General features: G+C 33.5%; 2 protein-coding genes across 4 annotated transcripts in view; one reads left to right on the forward strand and one right to left on the reverse strand.

Annotated features, from left to right (window-relative positions):
* Positions 1-4,790: 4,790 nt before the first annotated feature.
* LOC106757035 (tetraspanin-11) lies at positions 4,791-6,075 on the forward strand. Its single transcript, XM_014639616.2, has 2 exons — positions 4,791-5,498; positions 5,713-6,075. The coding sequence occupies exons 1-2, from the start codon at positions 5,013-5,015 to the stop codon at positions 6,052-6,054; spliced, it is 828 nt and encodes a 275-aa protein (XP_014495102.1). The 5' UTR covers positions 4,791-5,012; the 3' UTR covers positions 6,055-6,075.
* Positions 6,076-12,947: 6,872 nt separating this feature from the next.
* The window catches only part of LOC106757646 (probable acyl-activating enzyme 17, peroxisomal), a 14,882-nt gene continuing 9,613 nt past the window's right edge, over positions 12,948-18,216 (reverse strand). The window contains exons 11-14 of one of the 3 annotated variants that reach the window (XM_022779450.1): positions 15,983-16,108; positions 15,808-15,906; positions 14,518-14,730; positions 12,948-13,287 (exon numbers count right to left, since the gene is read on the reverse strand). In XM_022779450.1, coding sequence (XP_022635171.1) covers positions 13,177-13,287; positions 14,518-14,730; positions 15,808-15,906; positions 15,983-16,108 — 549 coding nt within the window. In that variant the 3' untranslated portion in view covers positions 12,948-13,176. The remainder of the gene's footprint in view (positions 13,288-14,517; positions 14,731-15,807; positions 15,907-15,982; positions 16,109-18,216) is intronic. The other 2 variants (XM_022779451.1, XM_014640371.2) reach the window with 2 other exon arrangements.

The following is an 18,216-nucleotide window of genomic DNA, read 5'->3' on the forward strand; positions in this document are numbered from 1 at the left end:
ATTGCGGCAAGCTCTTGTCGTTGTACCTGTCTTCTCCATCCCAAATTTCCATTGCCTTTAACATTATCACTCCACAATCGAATCTGAAATCACACAACCAAATATATAACTTATGACAACATACAATAGTGAAACCACCAAATTATTTACAATCAATGATTAACACAACTTACAAGTTCGGTTGGCTTGGGATGTTTGATACTACAACAGGCAAAGCAGAAATACTACCTTCAGGCTGATTGTACAACATGCACAAAAATTTGGCCATGTTTTGACCCTAACAAACAAGTACATAAACTAGTATAAAAAAATATCATTAATTGACATCATCAACATTTCGGGCATCATATACTGTCATTTCATACCACAAACAAGTCAATCCTCCTCCGATCTCTCACAGCCTTGTTTAAGGAGTCAATCACAAATATTTGTAATGTTTTCATGTTCAAACAATAACACCACCAGTGGTAATCATGGCAAAATGGCATAAACACCTACAAACAACATATATCAAATCTCCGCACATGGACATGGTACAATTCCACCTATGTCTAACCCTGTGGCCATGAAGACATCCACAACATTTAAAGGAACCAATTGTTGACACACCCTAAAACTAACATCACTCCCAGCCCACCGTTGAACCATCTCCTTCAATAATTTTAAATTCACCTCAATAGGGTTTAAAAGGTTCATGCANAATTTAAAAGGGGTCATATTAAGACGCTCTATATGACGGTATTGTAGTTTGGTATTCATTTCAAGAATGCTAGCCGAATCCATGAAAATACGAAGGCGTCACTACAAAACATTAAAATAACATACATTAANTACTAACTTTCAAACTTTATACATCANCCATTCCAATAACACATAAAATTTTATCTTANAGTAGGTTTTGTTGAAGCCATTGGACCTGCAGTGATAACAATGCCCACAAATATATAACTTAGGTTTCGCTTAAAAATAAATACCTCTTTATTAAAAAGCAGATTAGAAAAGGTTCATTCTTGCACTTACCCGAAAAGCAAATCACCACCCAAACCACTAAAGTGATGGTCNGAGAACGAGAATGNTGCGANGACGATAACGACACGAAAGAGGTTTCGCGAGACACCCACAACGACAATGATGGTCCGACAANGAGAACAACCTTTCACAATGACAACGCCTGAGAAAACTAGGAAAGATAGCGCCAAAACTAAAACCCCACAACAAATTTGACGTTGGGCAAAGATGAGAGAACGAAAACAAAGATGAGAGAACGAAAACAACCTTTCACAAGGAGGCTGGCGAAGGAGCAGATTTTACGTTGGGCAAAGATGAGAGAACTGTCGAAGAGAGAGCACGAAAATGAAAAATGAAAGATAGCGCCAAAACTAAAACCCCACACCATACATTCCATCTTTGCCCCTCACTTATTCCATCTTTGCCCCTTAGTTCATTTAACAATATCATTTTTAAAAATTAAAAAAACACCCAATCAGACAATGACACCTGGCCTGTGTCAAAAGAGTGTCAAATTTGGGTGTTAAAGTAACATTTTCCTTTATCTATATATGATTAGAAGGGTAATAATAAAGTTGGCCAATGAAGGATGGTGTGAATTAGGAACATAAGTTTGATTAGCTTTTGGATAATTTTTACTTTGTTTTGTAGGTAAAGATCTTTTTTGTGAAGGAAGATACTCATGGATAAAGTTGTAAAATACATTAGCAATAGACTAACTTACTGAATAAACTTACAAAATCATTAGTTAGATGAATCTATTATATCTCCCACATCAAAATCAAAAATTCAACATAGTGTTGCAATGAGTCATGAATAACATTCAAGCGATTATATCCTAATTTCTAATCTTTCTCGTTTCTTTATTATGGTTTTTTTTTTTCAAATTGAGGTGTATCCAAATTTTTTAGATCTTAATGAATCATTTTTTCATGTCATGGTTGTTTTGTAATTTTATATTATGAGCTTTGTATTTATATTGTTATCTAGAGTTTTAACTTTAATGGTAGTTTACTATATATTTATTTTTGCAAGTTGTGTATAAGGGTTAAAATACTCCAAATGTCTTACAATACTCATAAAGATCTTAGTGAAAAATTGTTTAGATACATGATTTCATGTTATTGATATTACCCAAATATTCTTGATTGGTTAGAAAAAAAAAACAAAGGTCATATTTCTCTTTCGGTATCGTTTAATAAACAACCAAAGTTTAAAGGTGTGTCACATATGTTGTAATAATGATTATATTACTGTAAAAGAAAATGTTGGATTGCAACTTTCAAAACTTTAATTGTCAATAATGTGCTCCAACGGTAATATTCCAACAGCCAAATTTTTAAGTGCACGGTCAAATCATTTATTGGTTTTAATTTCTTTTATTTATTTTATTCTTTCCTTACTCTATAAATAAAGAGCTCTTCCCCCATTCCAAAACAGAACAAGTTGAGTCTTTCTCATTCTCCTCTCTTCTTAGTTTCGTTCTCTTTTCATCCTGAGTATAAACTATTGTATCCTGGGGGACTTGCGCAACACACTGCGGATAAGTCCTTAAAAATAGTGATCTACACGCCTCAGGAAGTTGCGGCTCAAGATTTTGTAAGCATTTTTACTACAATTCATTCTCCTCTTCTCTCTAAGTTTCAATCTTCAAGCTCTTTTCCTTCTCCAAAAAAAATTATGGGTTATTCTTATACTCTCTTAAGAGTTCCTTGCTAGTTCTGAGATCCTCAGAAATATTTTTGAGAAGTTCCTGTTGTATCTTGGGGGACTTGCGCAACACACCACGGATAAGTCCTTAAGGACAGTGACTTTACACGCCTCAGGAAATTTTGTTAGTGATTCTGTCAGCTTTTTACAACAACATAAGTATAAATTTAAACTTTTCAACTCAATACACATTGATTAGGATATATGGCATCATTTCTCCTTAGAACGATGTCACAGGGTCCTGACATTCCCCCTTAAGAGAAATAAGTCAAACTTTTCAAATTTTGAACAAGTTTATGGCCTCGGTTCTTGGTAGAACCACTACCATAGGGTCCTAACTTTGTACCCTACAGAAGGAACTTCAAATTGTTCAAATTCTGAAACGATTTTATGGCTATGGCTGTTCAAAGAACCAGTGTCATAGATCCTTTTTGCTTCAATTTTACAAAGAATTGAGACCAAAGGTGTGAGCCAAAAATCAGTATTGGTTCCAAAACTTTTATTTTCTTAAATATTTTATGATGCTTTTGACATCGATTCTTAGTAGAACAAATGCCATACACTGCATATTACTTTAGTCATTAAAATAATCAAGATAATATATCTTCATTGGTAAAATAAAGTGCAAATTCACAAAACCCTGTATAGTTTCTTTTCGATTTTCTTCATTGCTCTCAAACTCCTCTTCTCTACTAAGACTACTTCATTGACTTTGAACGCCTTGGTCATTGCCTCCAATGTCGTTGTCATTACCTCCATTCACGTGGTATGAACTCCTCCTTAGTGGTTTTTCATTCATTCGTTTGTTTCTTCGCTGTGAGCTTTGGCTCCTTTGTTCTTTACCTTTTTTGGGATTTTTGGGTTACTTTTGATTCTTGAGACTAATAAGTTTTTTTTTTTTGTATTTGTGTCCAACTATATTTTTTGGTTGTTGTGGCATTTGGTGCATTCCAAAATGTGAGTAGTTGCACTATTCTCCTATTTGTTTTGTCTTAAATTTACTTTTTAATATGAGCATATAATTTATATAATGTTGTAGTAGATTATTTAATTTGTATCTGTTTAATATGTGATTAATTGTATGTTAAAATATATTGTTGTATTGAATTAATTTTAGTTTTCCGTTTGAGATTTAATACAAAAATATTTACTGTCTCCAAGTTTGTGAAGAAATGTTTGTTTTGAAAATGATATAGGAGAATATGGTAATTATAATTTATAATATTGAATTTTGAATTTACTAATTGGACAGTTTAAAAAAATAACCATGTTTTTTTAATTTATTAATGCATATAAATTTTAATATAGTTGTGCCTAACAAGTTGATTATAGCTTGCAACTTAGTTTAATGTGCTTGCAACTTGATCTTGTGTTGACTGTGCATAATCTCTAGTCTTTATCAAACTTTAATTGTAATTGGTCTTAGATCGGTTGATTATCCTCCATTTGTTGTTGCGTGTTATTAATATATGTTATAAGTTTTCCTCACTCCTTTTGAAAAAGTTTTTTTTTTTTTTTTATGTTTTGAAGATATTAACAAATGATGAGTTCATCACAAGATTGAATGAAAATGGGATTATAATTCTGTTTTTAATAAAGAATTGTAAAATTAGTGGTTTAAGAAAAATTTAACCCAAATTCATAGTAAACACCAAATAATTTACTATTAAATTTCAAATTCTTTAAAAACAATGAATTGTCATTTTCCTATCAAAATAGCTTATACACAATGAAAGATATATATAAACATGAATGTTCTATTTATAAAATTTGAAAGATCATCCTAAAATTTAACTAAAACAAAAAGTAAGACTTAAAATTCGGTTTACTCCAAAATTTAACATATAACTAAATATAAACTAAGTATAGTAGTCATTATATATATATATATATATATATATATATATATATATATATATATATATATATTAACAATTTTTTTTATAATTTTTTTACAATACATATAATAATTTTTATTGATCTATTTTAAATATTTTTAAAAATAAATTCAAACACATCAATAAAATAATTAAAATATTTTAAAGGTAGTGCGATTTTTAATTTACTAGTGAAACCATTTAAAAGAAATTTATTAGTTTATAATTAATTGATAATTATTTAGTGATAAAAAAGTAACCGTAACTCAAAATTTAAAAACTTGGATAAAACACTATTGCCAATTCCCTCCCAAACGATAACACCGTTACCACCCTTAACTCCCTCTTCCTTTCTCCTAATAAAACAGTTACGCTTCTTTCTCTACTCACGTACTTTTCCACACACATCGTCGGAAAATGTTCCGCATAAACAACACCTTCGTCGGAATCCTCCACACGCTCCCTCTGCTCCTCGGCCTTGCCGCCCTCGGTGTGTCCGCTTACATCCGCGTCCACGGCGACTGTCAGAAGGTGCTCCAATACCCGCTCTTATTCAGCGGCCTCTTCGTTTCCATCGTCTCCGCTCTCGGCCTCGTCGGCGCGTTGTGCCGCGTCAACGCCGCACTCTACCTCTACCTCATCGTCACCTTCTTCGTCATCCTCGCCTTCGCCTCCTTCACTGTCGTCGCGCTCGTCGTCGTCACCAAAGGCAACGCTCCGCACCGCGCCTCGCGCGTGGGCTTCACCGTACGGGACTTCTCGCCCTGGCTGCGCCACTACGTCTCTGACGACCGCATCTGGGAGGACACGAAGAGGTGCTTCTTGCAAGCGCGTATCTGTCACGGCCTCGCCGTGGGCGCTAACAATGTCTCCCTCGTCTTCAAACACTCAACTACCACGCAGGTTTCCCTTTAAGCACTTGCAAAAGTAACATTATTTTCAAGAGCACTTACATTATAGATAGTTCTTCGATTCTCGATTGTTATTACTGAGTTATTATTCATCCATTTTAAACATGATATCAATGATTTTTCACGAGATCAAATATTGAAAGCAAATAGAAATGAAACAATGAGTTTATATTTCCTGAATGACGTACTGACCTTTGTACAAACAGTTTGGGTGCTGCAAACCGCCGGAGCAATGTGGATTGAAACTGAACGGAACGTTGTGGGAGGCGCCGAAAGCGGGTGCAGCGGTGGAGGATTCTGATTGTAGGGTTTGGAGCAACAGGGAAGAGAAAATGTGTTTTGATTGCGATTCATGCAAAGGGGGAGTGCTGGCCGGAGTAAGGAAGCAGTGGAGAGATGTAAGCATACTGAATGCCTGCGTTGTAGTGATTCTGACCATCATCTACGTCTTCGCCTGTTACGCCATCAGAAACAACCGATTGGAGTACTCCAAATACACCGCCCAGAGAAACATGAGAATGACAAAACTCACCTCAATTCACGCTTGAACCCTTTTACTTCTCTCCATGCATGCCATAGGAGCATCGTCTTTTTTTTCTTTTTTTTTTATAAATTACGTTTTTAATAATTTCTATTTCTTTAGTAATGTAATGTAATTACAATATATTTTATTTCTGGAGTATGTATGTATTCATTTGTTTGTAGTTTTTGTATAATTTTAAACATATAAAAATATTGAAGCAGTGCTATTTTCATTTAATAATTTTTTTTTTACTTTTGATAAAAAAAATTGTGAAGAAAACATAGTTTACAAAATTCTTTTCATTAATGGTCACTCAGCTCATGAACGACAAATAATTAATTCAACTGCAAAGAATTTTAATTTTTATGATTTTTTCATCTAACAGTTTAAAATAAATTAAGCAAGTTAAAAGTTAAACTAAGCGGACTAAACCTAATTTAGTCAAGAATCATCTCACTAACCGATAATTAAATAAACATAAAGAATACCGAAAAATTCTTCTAAAAACAGAGGTGAAATAACAATGTTCTTTATTGTTTGTACAAAATTTATAATATGAAGAAATAAGGAAACAAAGTTTGTTGTTTCTATTATATATATTTTTTTCGCTTTGTTATTGTCATTGCTTGCTATGTAACCATAAAATTTCGAAAGATAATTAAGAATAATTTCTTTAGATAAAAAAAAAATTAAGATTGTGTAATTTCTCTTAGAAAACCATTTTTCATCTACTTTACTAGATGCTAGTATAATTAAATCTTCTTCCTCCCTTTCTTTTTATTTTCCTTCTCTTTTTCTTCTTCAAAATTTGTTTATCTTTTCATTTTATTCTCTCTTCCTTCTTTGTTGAAGTGTGAGAGAAAACAAAAAATATTTTTCTTCTTAATAAGTGAAACTTAATTTATTGGTAAAGATGTCATGAATAGATTTAGGATAATATTGGCATGTACTATCAAGTAAGATATGTTGTTTCCATAAAAGTTATACCACTTAAAATCTCATCTTTGATTTTTTTTCTAGGGAGATAAGTATACTTAGTTGTTGGTTAAGTATTATACCACCATCATCTTTGATCACGGAGCATATAAACACTTTGTGCTTATTCTAACGGTGAAGATTGGCTTTTTAAAGCCTTCTTGCCAATAATAAGTCTCCTTCATCATGAGAAAAAACCTCCTCCTCATAAAAGAAACCATGTTGGATGAAGAATGAGCCTCAACGTAGCTAATAAACTTTTAGGCTTTTAAAAACATTGATCTTTTATTGGGACACTCAACAACATGGTGCCTTCTTTCAAGACATTCAAGCACTTAACATCTCTTGTTATAGTTTCTATTAAAATTATGTTTTTTTTAACTGACTTAATTTGTTTCAATTTATTTTAATTTATTAGATAGGACTGAGTAAATAAGTGGTTGCTGGTTGCTACACTTTAGGAGCAAGTCTCGTCTTTATCCACGTTCACTGAAAACTACTACGTGGATGCTTTCAATTTTATCATTATAAATGTATCTAGGATATATTGACTAATATATCTTTTTCCAGAATTTAGAAAGTCTCCACTGTCTTCTTTCTTCAGTTTCCTGTTGCTTTATTTTTCTTCTATTAACTCAACAAATTGGTATCAAGATCACTTTTTTCTAAAGGGACCCGTAGAATGGAAGGAGAGTCAACTTCCTTTCCAATAGCACTTCCCATATTCAATGGGGAAGACTATGATATGTGGACTGTAAAAATGCAGTCCTATCTAGAGGGATTGGATTTATGGGAAGTTGTGGAAGAGGATTACACTGTTCAACCGTTGTCAGAGAATCCTACCTTGGCTCAAATCAAAAATCATAAGGAACAAAAACCAAAGAAGGCAAAGGCAAAGTCATCCTTGTTTTTTGGTGTTACAAAATTGATCTTCACCAGAATTATGACTCTTAAATCACCAAAAAAAATTTGAGATTTTTTGAAGGAAGAATATGAAGGAGATGACAGAATAAAAAGCATGCAAGTGTTGAACCTAAGGAGGGAATTTGATATGCAAAGGATGAAAGAGTCAGAGACAATCAAGGAGTACTCAAACACGTTATTGGGCATTGCCAACAAAATAAAGTTGTTGGGCAGCGACTTTGCGGACTCCAGAATTGTCGAGAAAATCCTTGTGACAGTGCCAGAAAGGTACGAAGCGTCTATTGCCTCATTGGAGAACACAAAGAATCTGTCCCATATTACTTTGGCGGAAGTGTTACATGCTTTGCAGGCCCAAGAGCAACGGAGGCTTATGAGGCAAGAACATGTGGTTGAAGATGCTTTACCAGTAAAGCATCAAGTTGCTGGAACAAGTAAGAAGAAAAGCTTCAAGAAATTTCAGCCAACAAGCAGCGAAAACATCACAAACAAAGACAAGGATGAAAAGAAAAATTATCCACCTTGTAAGCATTGCAGAAAAATGGGACATCCACCATTTAGATGTTGGAAAAGACCAGACGCAAAGTGCAGTAAATGCAATCAGCTTGGCCATGAAGTTGTCATTTGTAGAAGCAAACTTCAACAGCATGAAGCCAATGCCCAAGTTGTTGAGCAAGACGAAGAAGATCACATTTTTACTACAACATGTTTTTCAGCAAGGGGCAACCTCAGAATGCTGGCTGGTTCACAGTGGGTGTACCAACCATATGACATATGACAAAACTCTATTCAAGGACTTGAAGCCTACTAAAGTCTCGAAGGTCAGAATAGGAAATGGCAGTTACATTTGTGCAAAAGGAAAAGGAACCATAGTAATTTCAACGAGCACAGGTACAATAACAATCTCAAATGTTCTTTATGTACCTAACATTGATCAAAATTTGCTAAGTGTAGGTCAATTGATGGAAAGGGGATTTAAAGTGTCCTTTGAACATCAACATTGCATTATTTATGACATTGTTGGCCGAGAAATTCTAAGAATTCAAATGAGAGGTAAAAGCTTCTTATTTGATCCAACAGAGGAGGAGCGGGCGGCCTATTACACTCAGTTCAGTCCTATAGAACTCTGGCATAAGAGACTTGGTCATTGTCACCTTGAAAGAATGTTAAAAATAAAGAAGAATGACATGTCAACAGGTGTACCAATATTTTCTGATAATTTGCCAAATTGTAATGCTTGTCAATTTGGTAAAAAAACAGGAAGACATTTCCCGAATCAGCTTGGAGAGCCTCTCAAAAGTTGCAACTAATTCACACTGATGTAGAAAGACCCCAAAGAACACCATCACTACAAGGTAGTCTTTACTTTGTTCTGCTCATAGATGATTTTACAAGAATGTGCTGGATATTTTTCTTGAAATTCAAGCATGAAGTGGCTGGAGTATTTATGAAATTCAAGAAAATGGTAGAAACGCAAAGTGGCTACAAGATTCAATTTCTAAGGTCAAACAATGGGAAGGAATATACATCAACTAAATTGAATCAATTCTGTGAAGAAGCGGGGATTGAGCATCAATTAACAACTCCTTACGCTCCTCAACAAAATGGGGTTAGTGAAAGGAGAAACAGATCGATAATGGAGATGGCTAGATGCATGTTACATGAGAAGGAGCTACCTAAAACATTTTGGGCAGAAGCAACTAATACAGCAGTTTACTTGCAAAACCGGCTTCCAACTAAAGCCTTGAAAGACAAAACTCCATTTAAGGCTTGGTATGAATATAAGCCTTCTCTAACCTTTCTTAAAGTATTTGGTTGTGTTTGCTTTGCACATGTTCCTCAGGTTAAGCGTGATAAACTTGACAAGAAGGCAATTTTGGGCATCTTTGTGGGATACAGTACAGTTTCAAAAGCCTACAAAGTTTATCATCCTCAAACCGGAAAGATGACCATCACTAGAGATGTGCATTTCAATGAAGGTCAGCCATGGGAATGGAAGAATTCACAAAGCACAACTGAATCCTTTCACAATATACAAGATAATCATCCTAGAGAGCAAACCACAGAGTTGTTGCAGAATGAATTGGAAGATGAGCTTCCAATTAGGGGCACAAGGCTATTGACTGATATCTATCAAAGATGTAATGTAGCCATTTGTGAACCTACTAGTTGTCAGGAAGCACTAAAACTCCCAAAATGGAAAAATGCAATAGAGGAGGAGATGTCTATGATACAAAAAAACAAAATGTAGGAACTAGTTGACAGGCCTAAAAACAGAAAAGTCATTGGGGTCAAATGGGTTTTTAGAACAAAGCTTAATGCAGATTGCACAATCAACAAATACAAGGCTAGACTCGTCGTTAAAGGGTATGCGCAAATTTTTGGTGTTGATTATTCTGACACTTTTGCTCCTGTATCTAGATTAGATACAATCAGATTGGTGCTAACTGTAGCTGCGCAAAAGGGCTGGAAAATATTCCAATTAGATGTCAAATCAGCTTTCTTAAATGGAATTCTACAAGAAGAAATATATGTGGAGTAGCCGGAGGGATTTGTGAAGCATGGTGAAGAAGATAAAGTTTATCTACTTAAAAAGGCCCTATACAGCCTGAAACAAGCACCAAGGGCCTGGTACAGTAGGATAAATGATCACCTATTGAACATAGGCTTCAAAAAAAGCTTATCTAAGTCCACTCTTTATATGAAACATAAGGGAAATAACCTTCTCATAGTTTTCCTCGATGTTGATGATCTTTTGGTGACAGGAGATGACACAAAGTTAGTTGAGGAGTTCAAGCAAGACATGATGCAAGCCTTTGAAATCACGAATCTTGGTCTCATGTCCTATTTTCTTGGACTTGAGATCAAACAAAGTGAGGATGAAGTCTTTATTTTCCAAAGAAAATATGCAAAGGAAATATTGAAGAAATTTCAAATGGAGGAGTGCAAAGCAATTAGCATACCGATGAATCAAAGGGAAAAGTTCACAAAGGAAGATGGAACTGATAAATTTGATGAAAGATACTTTAGGAGCTTGATTGGATGTCTAATGTATCTAACTGCAACAAGGCCAGAAATTTTATTTGTTGTAAGTCTCTTATCTCGGTTTATGCATTGTGCTAGTGAAATGCATTTAAGAGCAGCAAAAAAGAATACTGAGGTATATAAAAGGCACTGTTGATTATGGTATTAAATTTGAGAAGTGTAAAGAATTCATGTTGTATGGATTTTCTGATAGTGATTGGGCTGGATCCAATGATGACATGAAAAGTACTTCAGGATATTGTTTTAGCCTAGGCTTAGGTTTTTTCTCATGATGTACAAAGAAGCAAGAGATTGTAGCACAATCCACTGCAAAGGCTGAATTCATAGCAGCAACAGTAGTTGTAAATCAAGTTTTATAGCTGAAGAAGATTTTATGTGATTTACATATTCAGCAGAAGAATAAAACTAAAGTTTATATTGACAATCAGGCAGCAATTGCAATTGCAAATAATCCAGTGTGTCATGGAAAAACTAAATATTTCAACATCAAGCTTTTTTTTTTTGAGGGAGATGCAGCAAAATGGAGAAGTAAACTTAGTTTACTGTAAATCTGAAGATCAATTGGCTGAAATGTTTACAAAGCCACTTCCAATCAATAAATTTGAATTTGGAATTTGCAGTTCAAAAAGTAAGGAGGAGTGTTAAAATTATGTTTTTTGTAACTGACTTAATTTATTCCAATTTATTTTAATTTATTAGATAGAACTGAGTAAATAAGTGGTTGCTACACTTTAGGAGCAAGTCTCGTCTTTATCCACGTTCATTGAAAACCGTGAATGCTTTCAATTTTATCATTATAAATGTATTTAGGATATATTGAATAATATATCTTTTTCCAATTAGAAAGTGTCCACTATCTTTTTTTTCTTCAATTCCCTGTTACTTCATTCTTCTTCTATTGACCCAACAGTTTCGTTAAAACATTTTTTTTCTTTCTTCTCTCTTAAGGACGTGGTTAAGGTGTAAGGTAATGGAATTTAGAGTTTAAAGTTTAAAATTATTTCTTTATTTGTTATTCTATCCTCACAATGTATAATAATACATTATTAGTCCGGACTATATGTTATGTTATGGTAAGAAAAACATTTTCATAGACTATGGAGGACGCATGGGAATGCTCATAAAATCATGACACATACTTAAAAGTTATATACATGAAAAGTTTATTCATTCTTTTTACAAGAAGTTTCAATAACTTCATGAGATAAAATTAAGTTCATTGGAGACGAAAAATAAAATAAAATAAAAAGCATTTTTCTTCTATCTATAGTTTTTTTATCTAGTGTATCTATTTTACATTTATGAAAAGTATGAAATCTTGGTTTATTAATTAATGAGAATCCTAATTAATTTGAAATTTTTTAAAATGATATTAAAAAAAGAATATTTTAAACAAATTTATAAGATTAGAAGAACTTTTTTCTCAGGTGACATGTTAAAGAAATATCCGAAAACATACTTACAAAACCTTCCTACTAAAATTTATAAAAAAAACATTCAAATTAATCAAAACGCACACACAAAATGTCAATGAATACTATATTTAAGACAAGTTTGAATTATAACAGTCTTCATAAAAAAAATAAAAAGTTGTAGAGTTATAAGTTGAAAATCAAATTTCTAAGTTAGAAATTTATTTTGCGTCACCTATAGTCTTTACCACTAAACTTGGTTTACAAATGCCATGCACACTTCTCTTAATTACTAAAAATATTAACTATCGTTTTCATATATTTTATTACTCAATATATTTTTTTATTTTATTGAAAGGTATAAGTTTTCATATATTTTATTACTCATTATATATTTTTATTTTATTGAAAGGTATAAGCCGCTTCCTCTAGGCATTATTTTCAAGGCTTTACTTTAATCTCATTGCAGGTAATACTACTTTCAACCTGATGCTTCAAATGTGTAAGATGATATTAAAGTTTTACATTGTTTGTCGAAACTTCAAGACAGTTTAAATATTTAAAGAACAAAACTGTGATGTGATGAAACATGTTCCAATACAAATAATACTACTGTGAAACTAAGCCTTCTGCACAACATAATATTATTTGAAATATTTTATATATCATTTGTGCATTATTTTCTAATTGACATTATAGCATTCTTTTCCAGTACCAAAAGAAAAATAGTTTTAATTTTGTACCAAAATGACAGTGGGATACCTAATCTTGAATATTTGAATAACATGACAGCATTATATTTTAGAACTTTGGTTAGTTTCTGTCAGCTGCTGTCGCAAAACCCTTCTCATGACCTTGTTGGATGCCGTCCTTGGAAGAGATGGCAATGGTACAACTTGAGAAACCTACACAAATGAGCATGTATTTAACGAAGGAACTTGCTCAATAATAAAAAAAAAAAAAGAGGAGAAAAAACATACACAGCATCATAGATGACATTGACGTCGATTTCCAATTACATTTAGACATTCATCTGGGTAATATATTATGTATATTATTGAAGTAAAATTATAATTCTAATTGAAAAACAACACCAACAATACCACATGTGATCTAAGTTTTGCCCAAATAAAAGAGACTCAAGAATGAAAATATGAAAGAAAAAAATGTCTGAGCTTAATTTGCTCTTAGCTAATCCATTCATTTGAGTTCGGTAACATACAAAGAAGATAAGATAATCTACACATACAAAGAAGATAAATAACCTACACATGGTGCTAGGTAATGCAAAAGATGAGTTAACCTATTTTAAAAAGGTTAAACCCTTTCATATTAGCTAAACAATTTTGACACTCCCTCTCCAGATATGGAACATTCAGAATATGTAACACTCACATGCAGACTTAGTCAAAATATCTGCAAGTTATTCATTTGAGTTGACAAATTTCTTGCAAAATTTTCAGGACAACAACTTCGAAATAAAATCACAATCAATTGTTATATTTATGATTCTCTCATGAAATATAGAATTGGAATCTGTATGAATAGCTATTTGGTTACCAGAGGATATTGTCGCTTGTTGACAATTTCAGCTATTGAAGGAACTTTTTATCCATACAAACTCTAAGTGAGTGTCAGAACTCTTTGATTTATGTTGCAAATAATATTTTCTTATACGGTTTAATTGCATAATTAGCGGTTTAATTACAATATTTTAATATGTAACAACAGCAATAGTAGGTTACCAGTGGACACACAATACAACGACAAATGGAGCAGGATAAACCCACTCTGACACCAATTTAAGAATGGAAAATGAAAAGATTTTTAAAAGAGCTTAATTATCTCTTAGCTGATACATTCATTTATATGGGCTCTTATAACAATAAATATAAAAAAGATATGGTGATGTATGGATAGGTGCTATACCGAGTTTTCCCCCGAGTTTGCCTACTCTTAACACATTAACCCCCTTCACATATGTAAAACAATTGTCACAGAAATAATATGCACACAACTTTTTAACATACTATTTTATTGATTGAATTTTATTGAAAACAATTTTATGGGTCCCCCATCATATTTAATTTTTAATAAATTTTAATCAATAAAAAATATAGGAAAATGATCAATACCCGAAACAGTGGATTTAGTTTCTTTTGGAGAGCTGAATTAAAAGATATCCTCAATTGGTGTAAATCTTGCTTTGCAAAATTTGCATCCTTGAATACAACAACTATCGTCAACAACTCAGGTCCACCACCAGAAGGTGGAACTCCTATCGCAGCTGTTTCCAGAACACTGTTATCTACTTCATTGCATATGCGTTCAATCTCAACCGAACTCACCTGTCCACTCAACATGAAATGTCAGATCACACTAAAAGTAGAATTCTAAAAGTTTTCAAACTATATACAGAAAAAGATTAGGCTTTCTCACAGACAGATAAACCTGTTTATTAAGAAAGAAAACATCAATAGAATTAAGAATGAATGATTAGAAGTACAAAACCAATATAGCAAATTTTACTTCAAAACGCTTTAACGAAACAAGCCTCAACTACTTGATATCACCGACCGAGATATAATATATTTTCTCTGTACACTGATTAGGCTGCACAGTATCCAACTCATGCCACATCCCTAGTAAAGACTAACATTCTGATAGGACCTTAAGGGTTATGTAAGGAGGAAGGGAATTAAAAACAAGACATAATGGTTAGGAAGGGGGGAAGTTAGTTAGGCGGTTTTGGTAGGTGTGTTTGTTTTAGGAGTTAGCTATATAAAGGGGAAGAGTGTCTCAGAGGGGACACTTTTGTTGTTTGTTGTTTGACAGAAATACTACATCCTTTGCGTAGGAAGAATTGCTTTTAGATGCTTTCGAACATTTCCTTTATACCTTGAATATCAATACAGTTTACCATTTGAGTTTGTGTGTGTTGTGCGCTCGGTGCTAACCTATCACATTCCATTTTGATGCCTTCTGCTAAGGTTATTTTCTTATAATATTTTAGATTCATATGCCAATTGATTCTCTCTTCTTACAAATTCTACAACCTGTAGAAGATTATTACACTCTAGGGAAATCCTCTGCAATTGAATTTTGAATCTAAAATATTCAAAACCTGCCAGCCTTTGCTTATATCGTATTAAGAGAAGCCTACAAAATTTAAAATGAGAATGACACGTCAGATAACAATTGTACCAAACGAAGTTTGGTACACATGAACTCAAGACGAACCATTGCATACTTGTATACATCAATATTAGTGACAGAACATGAACTCGTTCCCACGAACTACATAAAGAAATAGAGAATGGTTGCTTTGCTCCTAAAAGAGGTTAATTTTTATTTGACATATCATATGTTCATATTCATTAACAATCTAAATAACTTACTAATTATTATCTAGGCAGGATGTTTACCTTGATTCCCCCAAGGTTCATTGTGTCGTCCGCACGACCATGTGCATGATAGTATCCTCTAGCTGTACGCTCAAATACATCCCCATGCCTCCGTAAAACCTGATTAGAGAAACTTAACTGTATAATTTCAGGTAAGCCAGATACCCAATTACCACATAATAAATGCTATGCCAACCTTTCCATTCAATAGAGGCATTCCTTTGAAATAGACATCATAATGGTCAGCATTCAGCAGTGTATTTGATGCCCCAAGCATGAGGGAACCAAGAGCCAGCTCGCCTATTCCTGGAACATTTTGTGGCTGTAATAGAAAAGAAGATTGAAAATTAGTTAAAGCACTTCGTGTATTATGAGTTTGCTCAAGAAAAACGAAGACCCATAGATCATTTGAAATTTTATCAGTTTGTAAAACCTCAGCATAATATCTTCTAGAACTAAAACAATAAAATATAGAACAATCTTAGTAATTGTGAACACAAAAATACAGTGGTCACAGAAAAGGTTACGATGACTAAAAGTATCAGACCGTACTTACAAAGTCATACATCACTATGTTATGTGCCTTCTTAAGAGATGGCAAAACAAGATAGAGATGACGTAAGAACAGACCCATGTCTGTAATTACCGACCCAAAACAGAAGCACAAGAATTAAAAAGGAATTGTTTCCTTTCACATAGGCTATTCTCTGTCACGACAAACTATAATCCTTCTTTTCTCAACACCCCACAAATAAGAATGCATATACTTTCTCAAACAGGCTGGTGGAAATCTAGTATTGTTAGAACTGGAGCTGTAGTGATTTTTGTTGTTGCATTGCCATATTGCTTTCTTCAGACCACAGAAAATTCCCTTTTTTCTGCAATTGAGTCAAAGGTCTGGTTATTTTTCCATAGTTGTGAATGAACCTTCTATAGTAATATGAGTCCCAAAAGTCCCCTTAGGGCCTTTATAGTTTTGGGAATAGGCCATTGAAGGATTCATGAGATCTTTTGGAAATCCATGTCTACCCCTTTACTAAATATAACATTACCTAATTTTTGAATTCTAGTTGTCCGAATTCTCACTTTTTCCAATTAGCATAAAATTGTGTTGTTGTAATTTCTCAGAACCTGTTTCAACTGTGCAAGATGCCCTTCTCATGTTTTTATGTAAATCAGTATATCATAAAAAAAAGCTAACACAAACTTCGTAGGATATGGCCGCAAAATGGTGTTCATGGCACATTGGGAAGTAGTTGGGGCACTAGTCAATCAAAACGGCATAACTATGGGATTCATAATGCCCATTATGTGTTCGGAACACAGTCCTCGGATTATTTGGTTCATTCATGCAAATTTGATGATATCTAGTCCTCAAATCCACTTTCAAAATAATGTGCCCCATGTAACTCATCAAAAAGTTCTTCTATGATTGGAATAGGGAATCTGTCACAGATAGTTAATTTATTTAAAGCATGATAATTGACGAACAAACTTTCACATCTTTTCTTAACAAAAATGAGGGGACATAAGGACTATTGTTGCGATTGATGATCCCTAAGTTAACCATTTCCCCCTACCTGTTTTTCTATTTCAGTTTCTAAATAGGTGAGGGTACTATAGGGTCTCACACTAACTAGATCCACTCCAAATTTATTGGAATTTTATGATCCACATCCATGTGAGGTGGTAGTTCTTTGGGTTCACTAAAGACTCCTTCACAATCTTTTGAGACTTTTCCCAATTCTCTTTGTTGTTTCTCAAATCAGTTGTTCTTTTAATCTCTTGATAATTGTTTTCTATTTTTCACCCCCCACGTGATTGAGACAACTTCTAATTTCCACTTATTTCATCAACACTTGTGGTCACCAAGCTTTTTGCCAAAGTAGGATCCCCCTTAATGCTAACAGACTGGCCTAGTGTGCTAATGTGCTCATATTCATTGATTAAGTTCTTGAATTCACCTTACATCTCCCAATGTAGCCAACCATTCTACCCCAAGATCAAATCCACTTGTCCTAACTCAATAAAAAATGTCACCTTAACAGTGTACTTATCCAACTACACTTTTATGTCCCTTCAATAACCATTTGTTTGTTTTCGCTTTCCATCTTCTAATATTACACTATAAGATTGGTTTGATTCCACTTGTAAACCACGTAATGGCACCAATTATGAAGAAATGAAATTGTGACTACTATCAATCAAAAGCAACATTGGTCTTCCCATCTCCTTTCCTTGCAATTTCATAGCACAAGGTTGTGCCAAACCTCCTGCAGATAAAATGGACTAGTCCATGCACTAACATTCTTGATCAAGGTATTCTTCTATCTACAAACACTCCTCAGTCTTAGCCTGCCTTATATCCCCTGCTTCTCCTTGTTAAATATAGTGAAAATTATATATTGGAATTAATCCCTTGTGTTAAAT

Source organism: Vigna radiata, chromosome 3, assembly GCF_000741045.1.
Source record: "Vigna radiata var. radiata cultivar VC1973A chromosome 3, Vradiata_ver6, whole genome shotgun sequence".
Classification (NCBI taxonomy): Eukaryota; Viridiplantae; Streptophyta; class Magnoliopsida; order Fabales; family Fabaceae; genus Vigna; species Vigna radiata.

Excerpts from the sequence above, each read along its gene's own strand:
- LOC106757035 (XM_014639616.2), top strand. The coding sequence starts at position 5,013 with ATGTTCCGCATAAACAACACCTTCGTCGGAATCCTCCACACGCTCCCT. Across the intron at positions 5,499-5,712 it reads AACACTCAACTACCACGCAG|TTTGGGTGCTGCAAACCGCC; the intron begins GTTTCCCTTTAA and ends TTGTACAAACAG.